The 20,187-nt window shown below is 47.6% G+C and overlaps 1 protein-coding gene across 1 annotated transcript in view; it reads left to right on the top strand.

Annotated features, from left to right (window-relative positions):
* The window catches only part of PLA1A (phospholipase A1 member A), a 95,397-nt gene that overhangs the window by 37,604 nt on the left and 37,606 nt on the right, over nt 1-20,187 (top strand). The window contains exons 2-9 of the mRNA XM_063956869.1: nt 155-359; nt 506-683; nt 947-1,055; nt 4,668-4,769; nt 13,955-14,044; nt 14,352-14,519; nt 16,847-17,029; nt 18,578-18,689. Coding sequence (XP_063812939.1) covers nt 155-359; nt 506-683; nt 947-1,055; nt 4,668-4,769; nt 13,955-14,044; nt 14,352-14,519; nt 16,847-17,029; nt 18,578-18,689 — 1,147 coding nt within the window. The remainder of the gene's footprint in view (nt 1-154; nt 360-505; nt 684-946; nt 1,056-4,667; nt 4,770-13,954; nt 14,045-14,351; nt 14,520-16,846; nt 17,030-18,577; nt 18,690-20,187) is intronic.

Below are 20,187 nucleotides of genomic sequence, written 5' to 3'. Positions count from 1 at the left end.
CTGTTGCCCTGTATTTGCAGCACACTCACTGTAGCGGGTCATCGCTGTAGATAACAGACCTGTGCCCACCCAACGTCCTCCATTAGGCTCCCCTGTGCCCATGTAATAGTTCCTCTCCAGTTCCTAATGGTCGGGGCTCTGTCTCTTCCCACAGCAATGGCAGAACCTGATTCTACCACGCCCGACCACTGCGCCAGCTTCCAGACGTCAGGATTTTTCCGGAATAACGACCTCCATGTGCAATACCTGCTCTACACCCCCAGCAATCCCACCTGCGGGCAATTCATCAAGCCCGACAATATAGAGAATTCAACCTTCGATGCAGCGTTGGGTACCAAGATCATCATCCACGGCTTTAGGTCAGAAGACCACTATACATTGTATACCGTCACACCGTACTGGGCCGTGCCCTCCTATAGCGTATATATAGAGATGAGTATGATGTCTCCAGGGCGTGTCATCTATATAATGATGTAGACCCATTCTTATTTTCCTCTTCTCCTAGGGTTTTGGGTACAAAGCCATCCTGGATAGACAAGATGGTGGAATCTCTGCTCGTTGCTGGCCCGGTTAACGTGGTGGCGGTGGACTGGGTTTATGGTTCTACGGCTTTGTATAACCAAGCTGTGGAGAATGTGCCGAAGCTCGGTCTGGAAATTGTCGCACTTATAAACCGCTTTCTGGTAACCAAAACCCCTCTGCTCCCCAACACTATCTGCCTGACCCCCATCGGTATGTCCCTCAGCCCTATTCATGAGCGGACGCCAATATGTGACGTGGATGTGGTAAATTCCTGGGGTGGTTTCCACAGACACTGACGACCTCACTGTAAAATGTTTTGCCTGATAACCGCCATCGCTCACTGCGCGTTTCACCCACCCGTCTGTCTCGCTCCTCCTCCTCCGTCTCTGTATCCTCTGATCATCCTGTTGTGGTATATTTGTAGGAACTAGGATCTACCACAGAATCTCTCCACCTGATTGGGGCCTCGCTGGGGGCACACGTGGCTGGTCACGTCGGACATTTATTTGGTGGCCGCATTGGAAGGATCACCGGTGAGTTGTGCGCACGCGGTAGGGAAGTCTGGGTCTGATTTCCTGCATCTAGGTAAGATCCAGTACAAGCGTTCACGCTGATGAGGCCTCTGTAGACCGGTAATTATGTGCGTATACCTACCAGGAGGCCGCGGGGCAGGTGTCAGTACTCACTGATGATTCATAGTAACTAGGCGTTATGCCGCGGAGGTATCCCCAGAAGAGTGCGTTCTGCATACGGGCAGAAATACGCTATTTTTGAGACACCTTTTTAGTAATTTATGTCCATCTTGCTACAATCAGCCTAAATATCTGCATTTTGACGGCAGGAAGAGACTACATCCGGTGTCCACCATTTTAGTTATAAGTTGTGGCACTTTGCATATGTGTTACTACGCTAAGATGAGGCCAGTCACCCTAATTCCTATCTAGATATATAGCAGCAGCTTGTGGACACATGATTAGATCTGTAAAGCGCCCTCTACTGGGCGAACTGCACACAGCATCCGGTGTATCTAATCCTGTGTCCCCCAATCTGATTCCCCTGCAGCGCCCTCTACTGACCACACCGCACGCAGCATCCGGTGTATCTAATCCTGTGTCACCCAATCTGATTACCCTGCAGCGCCCTCTACTGACCGCACCGCACACAGCATCCGGTGTATCTAATCCTGTGTCACCCAATCTGATTACCCTGCAGCGCCCTCTACTGACCACACTGCACACAGCATCCGGTGTATCTAATCCTGTGTCACCCAATCTGATTACCCTGCAGCGCCCTCTACTGACCGCACCGCACACAGCATCCGGTGTATCTAATCCTGTGTCACCCAATCTGATTACCCTGCAGCACCCTCTACTGACCACACTGCACACAGCATCCGGTGTATCTAATCCTGTGTCACCCAATCTGATTACCCTGCAGCGCCCTCTACTGACCGCATCGCACACAGCATCCGGTGTATCTAATCCTATGTCCACCAATCTGATTCCCCTGCAGCGCCTTCTACTGACCGCACCGCACACAGCATCCGGTGTATCTAATCCTATGTCCACCAATCTGATTCCCCTGCAGCGCCCTCTACTGACCGCACCGCACACAGCATCCGGTGTATCTAATCCTATGTCCACCAATCTGATTCCCCTGCAGCGCCTTCTACTGACCGCACCGCACACAGCATCCGGTGTATCTAATCCTATGTCCACCAATCTGATTCCCCTGCAGCGCCTTCTACTGACCGCACCGCACACAGCATCCGGTGTATCTAATCCTGTGTCACCCAATCTGATTACCCTGCAGCGCCCTCTACTGACCACACCACACACAGCATCCGGTGTATCTAATCCTATGTCCACCAATCTGATTCCCCTGCAGCGCCCTCTACTGTTCGCACCGCACACAGCATCCAGTGTATCTAAACCTTTCACCCAATCTGATTACCCTGCAGCGCCCTCTACTGACCGCACCGCACACAGCATCCGGTCAGAGCCGTCTTAACAGCAGTGTAGGCCCCTGGGCACAGCAATGCACTGGGGCCCCTACCCATCCTCCAGCAGTAGGGGTGGGGGGTGCTGTCAGCGGCAGCTTTGATGTCCCACGGGGGATAGGGGGTGTTCTATATTTCGCTCAGCATGTAGGACCTGGAGAAATAATTTCTGCTAATTACTCCTTTACTGCTCAGATGGGGCAGGACGGAGAACACTAAACTGTAGAAAGGGACATTGGGGTGAATGAAAGGGCCCTGGTACATGACTTTCAGGGTAGTAGGGGATGTTTAATACATAGGGGAGGGATCGATAGTGGAGTGGGCTAAATATTCATAATTTTCTGGTGGGAGGGCAGCTTGCTTTACGGCAGATATCTCAGGTTCCTGGAAATAGATTTCTTAGCTTTAATGAGATAAAAAAAACTAGAGAGTCCTACCTTTCAGGAGGTTCTGGGGACTTGGGGATCAGAGGTCAGGAGCCAGAGCAATCTACCAATAAAAATATAAAACAGCATACCAGACGTGTGGAGCTGGAGCAGGGACCAGCTGCTGGAAGGCTGATATCTCTGGTTCTGGGCATAGTAGAGACAAGCTGCCAGTGTCCACCAAAAGGGAAGAGTCCCAGCTTTTGGAGTATACCCTCAGAAAAAACCCGAGATATCTGGCTGGGAAGAACTATTAATAGGCTTGGATGGGGACCACTGCTTTGAAGTCGGAAATCTCAGGTTCCCCAGGGCCGATTTTCAAAAATCTGGTACCCCTGGAAAGAGGGGACCCTCAGCTATCAGCCTAGAGCCCTTTCACTCCTGGGGCCCTTGGGCAAGAGCCCATTGAGCCCATACGAAAAGACGGCCCTGCATCCGGTGTATCTAATCCTATGTCCACCAATCTGATTCCCCTGCAGCGCCCTCTACTGTTCGCACCGCACACAGCATCCAGTGTATCTAATCCTGTGTCACCCCAATCTGATTACCCTGCAGCGCCCTCTACTAACCACACCGCACACAGCATCCAGTGTATCTAATCCTCTGTCACCCAATCTGATTCCCTGCAGCGCCCTCTACTGACCACACCGCACGCAGCATCCGGTGCATCTAATCCTGTGTCACCCAATCCGATTCCCCTGCAGCGCCCTCTACTGACCACACCGCACGCAGCATCCGGTGTATCTAATCCTGTGTCACCCCAATCTGATTCCCCTGCAGCGCCCTCTACTGACCGCACCGCACACAGCATCCGGTGTATCTAATCCTGTTACCCAGTCTGATTCCCCTGCAGCGCCCTCTACTGACCGCACCGCACACAACATCCGGTGTATCTAATCCTGTTACCCAATTTGATTCCCCTGCAGCGCCCTCTACTGACTGCACTGCACACAGAATCTGGTGTATCTAATCCTGTTACCCAGTCTGAATCTGTATCCTGAACGCCGGGATCCCGACAGCTGGTATATAAACTGCATCCCCTGAAAAACTATATGGTAAAAGAAAATCAGAGATATTTGTTGCATGCATTTGCAAATACATAATAAGCCACCAGGATACTTCACGATTTCTCTGATTACCGGCGGTCCCTACACTGCGTGATAACAGTACCCACTCTGGGCCATGTAATTGTCTATAGTAAGACCTCATGATAAAGGCCCATACAGAAATACACCCATAATGAGAACTAGCTTACCTAGGAGCCATCCCTGGGATCTACAAGTAGCACTACAGGAACCAGCATGCCCCCAAATGCTGATACCACCCATGCCTCGGAGAACTGCAAACTAATACAGTGGAAGCTGCTCAATAAATCTGGCAGCACTCTTCAGGTGCATGAAAGGGAGGGGTCATACCAAACAGAAAGGGGGGCTATACCCAGGTATCCCCCTGCACACTAAATAGCACTTGCAACAATACTTGAAATACGATATGGTAATAGAAAATCAGAGATATTTATTGCATACATTTGCAAATACATGTTAAGCTACCGGACACTTCACGGCTTCTCTGATACCGGTGGTTCCTACTCTGGACCATGTAATTGTGTATTATAAGGACTATTCTTCCATGCCCCTAGGTAAACTGGCCACTAGGGGCGCCGTTTTATTGATGGCCTGGTGAGAGTGGTAACCAGTGTTTCCCATTTCCTCATCTCTCAGGATTGGATCCCGCTGGATACAAGTTCAGAAAGAACATCCCGAAGGAGAGGCTGGACCCTGCAGACGCTGAGTTTGTGGAGGCCATACACACGGACACAGACAGTACGTGCCACTCACTTCCCATGGTAACACATCTGTGGTGGTAGAAAGTAACTTATGGGCCCACCCCTAGCAACATGGCTTCCATATACACGGGGGTAGCAGAGTCAGTGGTAAATGCAGGATTTCTAGAGGGGGGTTTCCACAATCTCCCACTCTACGGAACACTGGCGCAAGTGCGGGAGTCTGGGAGAGCAGTAGAGGAACCTAATAATGACCCTGGATATTAATGTAAACATTGGTCTCTTTATATACTGGATCTATGGAATACAGTATTAATATTTAACACACTATAGATGTAGAGATGTGCACCGGAAATTTTTCGGGTTTTGTGTTTTGGTTTTGGGTTCGGTTCCGCGGCCGTGTTTTGGGTTCGAACGCGTTTTGGCAAAACCTCACCGAATTTTTTTTGTCGGATTCGGGTGTGTTTTGGATTCGGGTGTTTTTTTCAAAAAACCCTAAAAAAACAGCTTAAATCATAGAATTTGGGGGTCATTTTGATCCCAAAGTATTATTAACCTCAATAACCATAATTTCCACTCATTTTCAGTCTATTCTGAACACCTCACAATATTATTTTTAGTCCTAAAATTTGCACCGAGGTCGCTGGATGACTAAGCTCAGCGACCCAAGTGGCCGACACAAACACCTGGCCCATCTAGGAGTGGCACTGCAGTGTCACGCACAATGGCCCTTCCAAAAAACACTCCCCAAACAGCACATGACGCAAAGAAAAAAAGAGGCGCAATGAGGTAGCTGTGTGACTAAGCTCAGCGACCCAAGTGGCCGACACAAACACCTGGCCCATCTAGGAGTGGCACTGCAGTGTCAGGCAGGATGGCCCTTCCAAAAAATACTCCCCAAACAGCACATGACGCAAAGAAGAAAAAAAAGAGGCGCAATGAGGTAGCTGTGTGACTAAGCTCAGCGACCCTAGTGGCCGACACAAACACCTGGCCCATCTAGGAGTGGCACTGCAGTGTCAGGCAGGATGGCCCTTCCAAAAAACACTCCCCAAACAGCACATGACGCAAAGAAAAAAAGAGGCGCAATGAGGTAGCTGTGTGAGTAAGCTCAGCGACCCTAGTGGCCGACACAAACACCTGGCCCATCTAGGAGTGGCACTGCAGTGTCACGCAGGATGGCCCTTCAAAAAAACACTCCCCAAACAGCACATGACGCAAAGAAAAAAAGAGGCGCAATGAGGTAGCTGTGTGAGTAAGCTAAGCGACCCTAGTGGCCGACACAAACACCTGGCCCATCTAGGAGTGGCACTGCAGTGTCACGCAGGATGGCCCGTCAAAAAAACACTCCCCAAACAGCACATGACGCAAAGAAAAAAAGAGGCGCAATGAGGTAGCTGTGTGACTAAGCTCAGCGACCAAAGTGGCCGACACAAACACCTGGCCCATCTAGGAGTGGCACTGCAGTGTCAGGCAGGATGGCCCTTCCAAAAAATACTCCCCAAACAGCACATGACGCAAAGAAAAAAAGAGGCGCAATGAGGTAGCTGTGTGAGTAAGCTAAGCGACCGTAGTGGCCGACACAAACACCTGGCCCATCTAGGAGTGGCACTGCAGTGTCACGCAGGCTGGCCCTTCCAAAAAACACTCCCCAAACAGCACATGACGCAAAGAAAAAAAGAGGCGCAATGAGGTAGCTGTGTGAGTAAGCTAAGCGACCCTAGTGGCCGACACAAACACCTGGCCCATCTAGGAGTGGCACTGCAGTGTCACGCAGGCTGGCCCTTCCAAAAAACACTCCCCAAACAGCACATGACGCAAAGAAAAATGAAAGAAAAAAGAGGTGCAAGATGGAATTGTCCTTGGGCCCTCCCACCCACCCTTATGTTGTATAAACAGGACATGCACACTTTAACCAACCCATCATTTCAGTGACAGGGTCTGCCACACGACTGTGACTGAAATGACGGGTTGGTTTGGACCCCCACCAAAAAAGAAGCAATTAATCTCTCCTTGCACAAACTGGCTCTACAGAGGCAAGATGTCCACCTCATCATCATCCTCCGATTCATCACCGTGTACATCCCCCTCCTCACAGATTATCAATTCGTCCCCACTGGAATCCACCATCACAGCTCCCTGTGTACTTTGTGGAGGCAATTGCTGCTGGTGAATGTCTCCATGGAGGAATTGATTATAATTCATTTTAATGAACATCATCTTCTCCACATTTTCTGGAAGTAACCTCGTACGCCGATTGCTGACAAGGTGAGCGGCGGCACTAAACACTCTTTCGGAGTACACACTTGTGGGAGGGCAACTTAGGTAGAATAAAGCCAGTTTGTGCAAGGGCCTCCAAATTGCCTCTTGTTCCTGCCAGTATACGTACGGACTGTCTGACGTGCCTACTTGGATGCGGTCACTCATAAAATCCTCCACCATTCTTTCAATTGGGAGAGAATCATATGCAGTGACAGTAGACGACATGTCCGTAATCGTTGGCAGGTCCTTCAGTCCGGACCAGATGTCAGCATCAGCAGTCGCTCCAGACTGCCCTGCATCACCGCCAGCGGGTGGGCTCGGAATTCTGAGCCTTTTCCTCGCACCCCCAGTTGCGGGAGAATGTGAAGGAGGAGATGTTGACAGGTCGCGTTCCGCTTGACTTGACAATTTTGTCACCAGCAGGTCTTTGCACCCCAGCAGACTTGTGTCTGCCGGAAAGAGAGATCCAAGGTAGGCTTTAAATCTAGGATCGAGCACGGTGGCCAAAATGTAGTGCTCTGATTTCAACAGATTGACCACCCGTGAATCCTTGTTAAGCGAATTAAGGGCTCCATCCACAAGTCCCACATGCCTAGCGGAATCGCTCTGTGTTAGCTCCTCCTTCAATGTCTCCAGCTTCTTCTGCAAAAGCCTGATGAGGGGAATGACCTGACTCAGGCTGGCAGTGTCTGAACTGACTTCACGTGTGGCAAGTTCAAAAGGTTGCAGAACCTTGCACAACGTTGAAATCATTCTCCACTGCGCTTGAGACAGGTGCATTCCACCTCCTATATCGTGCTCAGTTGTATAGGCTTGAATGGCCTTTTGCTGCTCCCCCAACCTCTGAAGCATATAGAGGGTTGAATTCCACCTCGTTACCACTTCTTGCTTCAGATGATGGCAGGGCAGGTTCAGGCGTTTTTGGTGTTGCTCCAGTCTTCTGTACGTGGTGCCTGTACGCCGAAAGTGTCCCGCAATTCTTCTGGCCACCGACAGCATCTCTTGCACGCCCCTCTCGTTTTTTAAATAATTCTGCACCACCAAATTAAAGGTATGTGCAAAACATGGGACGTGCTGGAATTTGCCCATATTTAATGCACACACAATATTGCTGGCGTTGTCCGATGCCACAAATCCACAGGAGAGTCCAATTGGGGTAAGCCATTCTGCGATGATCTTCCTCAGTTGCCGTAAGAGGTTTTTAGCTGTGTGCGTATTCTGGAAAGCGGTGATACAAAGCGTAGCCTGCCTAGGAAAGAGTTGGCGTTTGCGAGATGCTGCTACTGGTGCCGCCGCTGCTGTTCTTGCGGCGGGAGTCCATACATCTACCCAGTGGGCTTTCACAGTCATATAGTCCTGAGTCTGCCCTGCTCCACTTGTCCACATGTCTGTGGTTAAGTGGACATTGGGTACAACTGCATTTTTTAGGACACTGGTGAGTCTTTTTCTGAGGTCTGTGTACATTTTCGGTATCGCCTGCCTAGAGAAATGGAACCTAGATGGTATTTGGTACCGGGGACACAGTACCTCAAACAAGTCTATAGTTGGCTCTGCAGTAATGATGGATACCGGAACCACGTTTCTCACCGCCCAGGATGCCAAGGCCTCAGTTATCCGCTTTGCAGCAGGATGACTGCTGTGATATTTCATCTTCCTCGCAAAGGACTGTTGGACAGTCAATTGCTTGGTGGAAGTAGTAAAAGTGGTCTTACGACTTCCCCTCTGGGATGACCATCGACTCCCAGCAGCAACAACAGCAGCGCCAGCAGCAGTAGGCGTTACACGCAAGGATGCATCGGAGGAATCCCAGGCAGGAGAGGACTCGTCAGAATTGCCAGTGACATGGCCTGCAGGACTATTGGCATTCCTGGGGAAGGAGGAAATTGACACTGAGGGAGTTGGTGGGGTGGTTTGCGTGAGCTTGGTTACAAGAGGAAGGGATTTACTGGTCAGTGGACTGCTTCCGCTGTCGCCCAAAGTTTTTGAACTTGTCACTGACTTATGATGAATGCGCTGCAGGTGACGTATAAGGGAGGATGTTCCGAGGTGGTTAACGTCCTTACCCCTACTTATTACAGCTTGACAAAGGCAACACACGGCTTGACAAATGTTGTCCGCATTTCTGTTGAAATACTTACACACCAAAGAGCTGATTTTTTTGGTATTTTCACCAGGCATGTCAATGGCCATATTCCTCCCACGGACAACAGGTGTCTCCCCGGGTGCCTGACTTAAACAAACCACCTCACCATCAGAATCCTCCTGGTCAATTTCCTCCCCAGCGCCAGCAACACCCATATCCTCCTCATGCTGGTGTACTTCAACACTGACATCTTCAATCTGACTATCAGGAACTGGACTGCGGGTGCTCCTTCCAGCACTTGCAGGGGGCGTGCAAATGGTGGAAGGCGCATGCTCTTCACGTCCAGTGTTGGGAAGGTCAGGCATCGCAACCGACACAATTGGACTCTCCTTGTGGATTTGTGATTTCGAAGAACGCACAGTTCTTTGCTGTGCTTTTGCCAGCTTAAGTCTTTTCATTTTTCTAGCGAGAGGCTGAGTGCTTCCATCCTCATGTGAAGCTGAACCACTAGCCATGAACATAGGCCAGGGCCTCAGCCGTTCCTTGCCACTCCGTGTGGTAAATGGCATATTGGCAAGTTTACGCTTCTCCTCCGACGATTTTATTTTAGATTTTTGAGTCCTTTTTTTACTGATATTTGGTGTTTTGGATTTTACATGCTCTGTACTATGACATTGGGCATCGGCCTTGGCAGACGACGTTGATGGCATTTCATCGTCTCGGCCATGACTAGTGGCAGCAGCTTCAGCACGAGGTGGAAGTCGATCTTGATCTTTCCCTATTTTTGGAACCTCAACATTTTTGTTCTCCATATTTTTACAGGCACAACTAAAAGGCACCTCAGGTAAACAATGGAGATGGATGGATACTAGTATACTTATGGATGACGAGTGACTGCCGACACAGAGGTAGCTACAGCCGTGGACTACCGTACTGCGTCTGCTAGTATAGACTGGATGATAATGATATAAAATATATATATATATCACTACTACAGGACAGGTATATATTATATAATGACGGACCTGCTGGACACTGTCAGCAGCAGACTCCTAAACTACTAGTATGAAGAAGATAGAAAAAAAAAACCCACCACAGGTAGGTATACAATTATGGACGAGCACTGCCGACACAGAGGTATCTACAGCCGTGGACTACCGTACTGCGTCTGCTAGTATAGACTGGATGATAATGATATAAAAAATATATATATATCACTACTGCAGGACAGGTATATATTATATAATGACGGACCTGCTGGACACTGTCAGCAGCAGACTCCTAAACTACTAGTATGAAGAAGATAGAAAAAAAAAAACCACCACAGGTAGGTATACAATTATGGACGAGCACTGCCGACACAGAGGTAGCTACAGCCGTGGACTACCGTACTGCGTCTGCTAGTATAGACTGGATGATAATGATATAAAATATATATATATATATCACTACTGCAGGACAGGTATATATTATATAATGACGGACCTGCTGGACACTGTCAGCAGCAGACTCCTAAACTACTAGTATGAAGAAGATAGAAAAAAAAAACCCACCACAGGTAGGTATACAATTATGGACGAGCACTGCCGACACAGAGGTAGCTACAGCCGTGGACTACCGTACTGCGTCTGCTAGTATAGACTGGATGATAATGATATAAAAAATATATATATATCACTACTGCAGGACAGGTATATATTATATAATGACGGACCTGCTGGACACTGTCAGCAGCAGACTCCTAAACTACTAGTATGAAGAAGATAGAAAAAAAAAAACCACCACAGGTAGGTATACAATTATGGACGAGCACTGCCGACACAGAGGTAGCTACAGCCGTGGACTACCGTACTGCGTCTGCTAGTATAGACTGGATGATAATGATATAAAAAATATATATATATCACTACTGCAGGACAGGTATATATTATATAATGACGGACCTGCTGGACACTGTCAGCAGCAGACTCCTAAACTACTAGTATGAAGAAGATAGAAAAAAAAACCCACCACAGGTAGGTATACAATTATGGACGAGCACTGCCGACACAGAGGTAGCTACAGCCGTTGACTACCGTACTGCGTCTGCTAGTATAGACTGGATGATAATGATATAAAAAATATATATATATCACTACTGCAGGACAGGTATATATTATATAATGACGGACCTGCTGGACACTGTCAGCAGCAGACTCCTAAACTACTAGTATGAAGAAGATAGGAAAAAAAAACCCACCACAGGTAGGTATACAATTATGGACGTGCACTGCCGACACAGAGGTAGCTACAGCCGTGGACTACCGTACTGCGTCTGCTAGTATAGACTGGATGATAATGATATAAAAAATATATATATATCACTACTGCAGGACAGGTATATATTATATAATGACGGACCTGCTGGACACTGTCAGCAGCAGACTCCTAAACTACTAGTATGAAGAAGATAGAAAAAAAAAACCCACCACAGGTAGGTATACAATTATGGACGAGCACTGCCGACACAGAGGTAGCTACAGCCGTGGACTACCATACTGCGTCTGCTAGTATAGACTGGATGATAATGATATAAAAAATATATATATCACTACTGCAGGACAGGTATATATTATATAATGACGGACCTGCTGGACACTGTCAGCAGCAGACTCCTAAACTACTAGTATGAAGAAGATAGAAAAAAAACCCCACCACAGGTAGGTATACAATTATGGACGAGCACTGCCGACACAGAGGTAGCTACAGCCGTGGACTACCGTACTGCGTCTGCTAGTATAGACTGGATGATAATGATATAAAAAATATATATATATCACTACTGCAGGACAGGTATATATTATATAATGACGGACCTGCTGGACACTGTCAGCAGCAGACTCCTAAACTACTAGTATGAAGAAGATAGAAAAAAAAACCCACCACAGGTAGGTATACAATTATGGACGAGCACTGCCGACACAGAGGTAGCTACAGCCGTGGACTAACGTACTGCGTCTGCTAGTATAGACTGGATGATAATGATATAAAAAATATATATATATCACTACTGCAGGACAGGTATATATTATATAATGACGGACCTGCTGGACACTGTCAGCAGCAGACTCCTAAACTACTAGTATGAAGAAGATAGAAAAAAAAAACCCACCACAGGTAGGTATACAATTATGGACGAGCACTGCCGACACAGAGGTAGCTACAGCCGTGGACTACCGTACTGCGTCTGCTAGTATAGACTGGATGATAATGATATAAAAAATATATATATATATATCACTACTGCAGGAAAGGTATATATTATATAATGACGGACCTGCTGGACACTGTCAGCAGCAGACTCCTAAACTACTAGTATGAAGAAGATAGAAAAAAAAAACCCACCACAGGTAGGTATACAATTATGGACGAGCACTGCCGACACAGAGGTAGCTACAGCCGTGGACTACCGTACTGCGTCTGCTAGTATAGACTGGATGATAATGATATAAAAAAAATATATATATATCACTACTGCAGGTATATATTATAATATAATGAATGACGGACCTGCTGGACACTGTCTGTCAGCAGAATGCGTTTATAGAATAAAAAAAAAAAACACCACACGAGTGTTTAACTTTTTCAGGCAGACAATATACTGGTGGTCACTGGTCAGTCACACTGGCAGCAAAAGTGTGCACTGTTATGTACTCCTGCTATAACTGCTCCCCAGTCTCCCCCACAATTAAGCTGTGTGAGCAGTGAGCACTCAGCACAGTCAGATATACATAGATGATATTATCATGCAGCACACTGAGGCTGAGCACAGATATGGTATGTGACTGTGTATCGTTTTTTTTCAGGCAGAGAACGGATTTTAAATAATAAATAAAACTGGTGGTCACTAGTATAACTATCAGCAAAACTCTGCACTCTCTGAGTACTCCTAATGCTCCCCAAAATTACTAAAATTAAATTACTAGTAAATCAAGTGTCTCACTCTCTATCTAAACGGAGAGGACGCCAGCCACGTCCTCTCCCTATCAATCTCAATGCACGTGTGAAAATGGCGGCGACGCGCGGCTCCTTATATAGAATCCGAGTCTCGCGATAGAATACGAGCCTCGCGAGAATCCGACAGCGGGATGATGACGTTCGGGCGCGCTCGGGTTAGCCGAGCATGGCGGGAAGATCCGAGTCTGCCTCGGACCCGTGTAAAAAGGCTGAAGTTCGGGGGGGTTCGGATTCCGAGGAACCGAACCCGCTCATCTCTATATAGATGCTTTATAGTATAGACTGTATGAAACATATTTAAATAATGAATAAAAACACAAACATACAGTAATAGAATCAGTACTGCTCTTTCTAAGCACACATTCTCCCACCTCATGGTAAGGCTCCTGTCTCTTCTTCCTGGTAGCTGCTCCTGGTCCAGTGCACTGACTGAGGACTCAGAACCACACACACAGCAAACTTGGTAAAGGAAGCTGCTAGCACTGGGTATCTCTGCTCTGTCCCTTAAACTGCATATTGTGGTGGCAGCTCTAGTAAATCGTATCATATACCATTGCTAATATGAGCCACGTGCCAAGAGGAGGGGGGGGGGGGTTTCCAGGCAACCGAAAACACCCTTCCCCCCGCGTTTGCCTATGAGAGTCATGACATGACAAGGATTATACAGTATAGGGCAATCACCACACAGTAAAGCAATAGCGCAGTCATCAGGATGTGCAGCAGTGATAGGTGAGGTGGGGGGGGACTGGATCTACTGGTGGGGGGGAGCTGGATCTACCGTGGGGGGGGGGACTGGATCTACCGGTGGGGGGGGGGGGGGAGCTGGATCTACCGGTGGGGGCTGGAGCTAACTACATATTACATTTTGTTTCCTTCTCTCTCAGACTTTGGCATCCGTATCGCGGTGGGACACGTAGATTACTTCATAAACGGCGGCAGAGACCAGCCGGGCTGCACGACGTCCCTCCGAAACCGTAAGTGTACAAGGAGTGGTCACTGATTATGTCATTACCGGTAAAGCAGATGACAGGAGCGTAGGAGCGTAACCTCACCTATACAGTGGCCCCAGCTGACCCCCTGCACATATGATTGTTGCGACTTTACGTAATGACACTGAATAATTTACCGCCACGTATCTGCCATTTGTCTTCCCTGGGACCAGTAGTGCTTTTTCCATACTGTATTTTATTATAGATCACAGGCAGACATTAATGGGAATGTCGCGTGTCGTTGGTTAGAGAAGGGGGGTGTGGTTACTGACCGTGTTATTTCCTTCCGCAGTGTACGGTTCCCTGATCTGTGACCACATGAGATCCATCGCCGTATTCATCAATGCCATACGGGGAGATTGCCAGTTCATCGGTTTTCCTTGCGCCAACTACCAGATGTTCCAGGAGGGTCGGTGCGTGGACTGCGGGAGCTCCCAGGCGTCCTCCTGCCCACGTATAGGTACCACAGTCTTATAATATACCATGCGTGGCCTATTGTAATGTTACCACGGGCTGTATTTATCAAGCACCCGCTCACCAGTGCTAACTGACTACCTCATTGCGAGTAGCAGCGCCGGACGCTAAAACACCGGAGCGACTCAACATTGTTCCGGCGTGGAGACAGCTGATCCGAAGATCAGTTGTCCCCGCGATCCCTATCCCTATTATTTTCGTAGTACTAAAACTTAGCAGTGGCGTGTCTGACTTGGCCGTGCTAGTGCGCACGCGTGAACTGGGGATCACGCATGCGCAAGAAGAGCCTGATGTTTGGCTGAACATGGGCAGAGGAATTCCTCTTTGCGTCCCAGGAATTATTCCCGTAGTAAAGACCTGGGCATCACAAAGCGTTGGCAACTGAAGATAGCGGTGGTCATTCCGAGTTGTTCGCTCGTTGCCGATTTTCGCTATGCTGCGATTTGTTGCTAAATGCGCATGCGCAAGGCACGCAGGGCGCATGCGCTTAGTTATTTAACTAAAAACTTAGTAGATTTGCTGTGGATCCTGCGGCGCTTTTCAGTCGCACTGCTGATCGGTGAGTGATTGACAGGAAAGGGGCGTTTCTGGGCGGTAACTGAGCGTTTTCCGGGAGTGTGCTAAAAAACGCAAGCGTGTCAGGGAAAAACGCGGGAGTGTCTGGAGAAACGGGGGAGTGGCTGGCCGAACGCAGGGCGTGTTTGTGACGTCAAACCAAGAACTAAACGGACTGAGCTGATCGCAATCTAGGAGTAGGTCTGGAGCTACTCGGAAACTGCTAAGAATTATTTAGTAGCAATTCTGCTAATCTTTCGTTCGCACTTCTGCTAAGCTAAGATACACTCCCAGAGGGCGGCGGCCTAGCGTGTGCAATGCTGCTAAAAGCAGCTAACGAGCGAACAACTCGGAATGAGGGCCAGCGTCCGTTCCCACAAACAAATTCTGAAAATTACGTAGGTTCAGCGTTTGATGAATTGGGAAATAAGGATGTCCCAATATTACTGTGCGGGGACCACGTTCCGATTTGGGAATGACAGCTAAGCACGTTACCTGTTTAATGAATGGGCCAGGACTTGAGTTTTACAAAAGTAGGTAAACATTGAGATTCTCACCTACTAAGTATAATGAGTGAATAAGCCCCCAAGTCACTGAGCCGTACAGTGATAGAACTCTCTGTATCACCCACTGTGCTTGGAAAAGATTCCATCGCCACTACTGTCATGTGGTCCAGAATGTAAAGCAGAGGAGCTGGTGAAGACATGACACGCACACACATATTATATACTAGCTACACTATACGGCTCCGCTCGGGTGGAAATCGGTGATAACGGAAGTGGGATACATAGGATTTTTGGAATTGGCAATATATAGGGTAGGGTGGAGGGATTGGATAAAAAGGGTTATACGGGAAAAGATATTGATAGTGCGTATTTTAGCAATTTTTCTTTCATGTCACAAGTTGACCTGTCGTGTGTCACAAGAGCCTCCGCAGCAGGAATGAGGTAAAATGTTTACAATGAATTGAGAGGTGATGCTCTCTCTCTAGACCAGTGGTTCTCAAACTCGGTCCTCAGGACCCCACACAGCGCATGTTTTGCAGGTAACCCAGCAAGTGCACAGGTGCATTAATTACTCACTGACACATTTTAAAAGGTCCACAGGTGGAGCTCATTATGTCACTTGTGATTCTGTGAGGAGACCTGCAAAACATGCACCGTGTGGGGTCCTGAGGACCGAGTTTGAGAACCTGTGCTCTAGACTATCCTCATTTAATCTGGAAGTGCGCGCCCTTTTACCTGCAGCGCTGTCACGGCCAAGTGAAGATTTTCTCCTAGGCATTGAGAAATCTCAACAAAAACGTACTGGTTAAAAAATAATATATAGCTCTTTGACCTACTTAGTCCGAAGAAGGACTAATTAATGACGCTTACCTATGAATAAGTGTATCATACTACCCAGTACACATGTGCCACAATGTTCTGATCCGTCGCTGTTGAGGCGCATCCGACTTGCCGAGAGCAGTGCAGGGGATCCCTAATCATGGAGCCCCGCCCACAGCCCCCTGACGACCGATCGTGATGATACTTAGCCTAAAACCTGCCTGGGAAAATTATCTAAACAACGGTGAAAACTGCACCGCAGTCGGTTCTGTGGTTTCGGAGTTTAACGCAATCGGACAAACAACCAAACAAACAGCCGTTCTCTTTTATAAGATGTATAGATAGATATACCTCGACACAATTAGAATTTCCGTAAACTTTCAGTTTGTTTATTATCCTGTTTGTGGGTTTGCTACGTGCGTTTCTGGAGCAGGGGTGAAGAGAACGCTGATTACTACAGGGGGAGACATTTTACTCAGTAAGTTCCGGCCGGAAATGGAGAACTCCACCGATTACGAGATGGAATATTTCACCAATGAGACCGAACAAGTGATGGGAAATGACCTAAAGGAAATCCTGTATTTCATGCTGACCACGACAACAGAGCCGTACTGCGGTGAGTACAGGTCTGTTCCAGAGCCGTAACTAGTCATTTTGGTGTTTTCCTGTGCCAGAAAGAGAATTGGTGCCTCCCGCACCTCCCCCCCATACTTAACATAGGGATATAGCTTGTCAACAATATAGGGGCATGGCTTCATGGGGAAGGATGTGACCACAGAATAGTACCAAATCACATCTCACCACATAGTAGAGCACCTTATACACATTACGCCAGGTAAAGCCCTTATATGCATTATGCCATGTAGAGCACCTTTGCACGTTATGCCAGGTAGAGCCCCTTATACACATTATGCCAGGTAGAGCCCCTTATACACATTGCGTTAGGTAAAGCCCTTATATGCATTACGCCAGGTAGAACACCTTTACACATTATGCCAGGTAGAGCCCCTTATACACATTATGCCAGGTAAAGCCTTTTATACACATTACGCCAGGTAAAGCCCTTATATGCATTTCGCCAGGTAGAATCCCTTTGACACATTACGCCATGCAAAACCTTTTATACACATTATTCCAGGTAGAGCACCTTATACACATTACGCCAGGTAGAGCCCCTTATACACATTATGCCAGGTAGAGCATCTTATACACGTTATGCCAGGCAGAGCCCCTTAAACATGTTATGCCAGGTAGAGCCCTTTATACATTACATCGGTAGAGCACCTTATACAAATGACGCCAGGTAGAGCACCTTATACACATTATGCCGGGTTCAGCACCTTATACACGTTATGCAAGGTAGAGCCCCTTATGCACATTATGCCAGGTAGAGCCCCCTATTCACATTATACCAGGTAGAGTCCCCTATTCACATTACACCAGGTAGAGCACCTTATACTCATTACACCAGTTAGATCCTCTTATACACATTATGCCAGGTAGAGCCCCTTATACACATTATGCCAGGTAGAGCCCTCTATTCACATTACACCAAGTAGAGCCTCCTATTCACATTACACTAGGTAGAGCCTCCTATTCACATTACACCAGGTAGAGCACCTTATACTCATTACACCAGTTAGATCCCCTTATACACATTATGCCAGGTAGAGCCCCCTATTCACATTACACCAGGCTCCTCGCAGGGCACTGTGGGTGTGTGCTGGGGGCAGGCTGGGGAGTCTCGAGAGTTGCTGCAGACAGAGGGAGGAGGTGGAGCATGTAGGCGTGCAGCTGCAGCGCTGCCCTGCTATCTACAAGTATTATCAGTGAGAAAAGGAGCCAGGCGCTCCCATCTGCGGGCAGCCAGCTGGGAGAAATGGTGAGCAGCGATGGCGGGCAGTAGTGTGGCGTGGCCTTGCGGGTGCTGACAGAGGTTTCTCCGCCCCACAGCACAATGGCAATCCCAGCACAAGCCTAGTTATGGCCCTGGTAGCGAGGAGCAGGAAGTGTGAGACTTTGTGCGAGTTCTCTAATTTTCTTAAAGCGCCAATCTTTTATACAGGTTGGTTTTGCCATGGCGACAGTGTGATCAGTTCTTGTGTAAGACTGTCTCCTGGAAATCCTTACCATATGATTTATATCTTCCATACGTGTTTTACAGCTCACCACATCTTGCTGGAGTTTACACTGACCGCAAAGAGGGAGAACAGCATCACCATTGAGATACAGCTGATTAATGCAGATTCCAGCAGCAGCAAATCCAAGATTACAGTGTAAGGATTCCGTCACGTCCTTCACATTCACTTTCACCATTCCCAGCCTTTCCCTGTCTCTGTATATCTGCTCTTCTAACTTAAGGCGTACCAAACCTTCAAGAGGATTCTAGCCATCATTTTATAGATTGTACTTGAGAATGACAGCTAGAATCTGAATGGATGCTTAACACCTACACTTTTTCTCTTTAGAAGGTTTGATACATTTCCTCTTAAAACTCATTCAATCTGATTAATATCTCTGCAAACGGCATAAACTATCTGTGGCTATTGAGGAACTACAAGTTTCAGCATATACGCTGGAATTTGTAGTCCACATCTTCTGGAGCCTTGCACTCTCCTCTCTTTCTCCTACTATTCTTGCGCTCTCCTCTCTTTCTCCTACTAGCATTGTGCTCTTCTCTCTTTCTCCTACTATTCTTGCGCTCTTCTCTCTTTCTACTACTATTCTTGCGCTCTCCTCTCTTTCTCCTACTATTCTTGCGCTCTTCTCTCTTTCTACTACTAGCCTTGCGCTCTCCTCTCTTTCTCCTACTATTCTTGCGCTCTTCTCTCTTTCTCCTACTATTCTTGCGCTCTCCTCTCTTTCTCCTACTATTCTTGCGCTCTTCTCTCTTTCTACTACTAGCCTTGCGCTCTCCTCTCTTTCTCCTACTATTCTTGCGCTCTTCTCTCTTTCTACTACTAGCCTTGCGCTCTCCTCTCTTTCTCCTACTATTCTTGCGCTCACCTCTCTTTCTCCTACTATTCTTGCGCTCTCCTCTCTTTCTCCTACTATTCTTGCGCTCTCCTCTCTTTCTCCTACTAGCATTGTGCTCTTCTCTCTTTCTCCTACTATTCTTGCGCTCTTCTCTCTTTCTACTACTATTCTTGCGCTCTCCTCTCTTTCTCCTACTATTCTTGCGCTCTTCTCTCTTTCTACTACTAGCCTTGCGCTCTCCTCTCTTTCTCCTACTATTCTTGCGCTCTTCTCTCTTTCTCCTACTATTCTTGCGCTCTCCTCTCTTTCTCCTACTATTCTTGCGCTCTCCTCTCTTTCTCCTACTATTCTTGCGCTCTTCTCTCTTTCTACTACTAGCCTTGCGCTCTCCTCTCTTTCTCCTACTATTCTTGCGCTCACCTCTCTTTCTCCTACTATTCTTGCGCTCTCCTCTCTTTCTCCTACTAGCATTGTGCTCTTCTCTCTTTCTCCTACTATTCTTGCGCTCTTCTCTCTTTCTACTACTATTCTTGCGCTCTCCTCTCTTTCTCCTACTATTCTTGCGCTCTTCTCTCTTTCTACTACTAGCCTTGCGCTCTCCTCTCTTTCTCCTACTATTCTTGCGCTCTTCTCTCTTTCTCCTACTATTCTTGCGCTCTCCTCTCTTTCTCCTACTATTCTTGCGCTCTCCTCTCTTTCTCCTACTATTCTTGCGCTCTTCTCTCTTTCTACTACTAGCCTTGCGCTCTCCTCTCTTTCTCCTACTATTCTTGCGCTCTCCTCTCTTTCTACTACTAT

This window comes from Pseudophryne corroboree, chromosome 2 (assembly GCF_028390025.1).
Source record: "Pseudophryne corroboree isolate aPseCor3 chromosome 2, aPseCor3.hap2, whole genome shotgun sequence".
In the NCBI taxonomy this organism is placed as follows: Eukaryota; Metazoa; Chordata; class Amphibia; order Anura; family Myobatrachidae; genus Pseudophryne; species Pseudophryne corroboree.
Note: the sequence above shows the minus strand (reverse complement) of the source record. Positions and strands in the feature narration are given on the sequence as shown.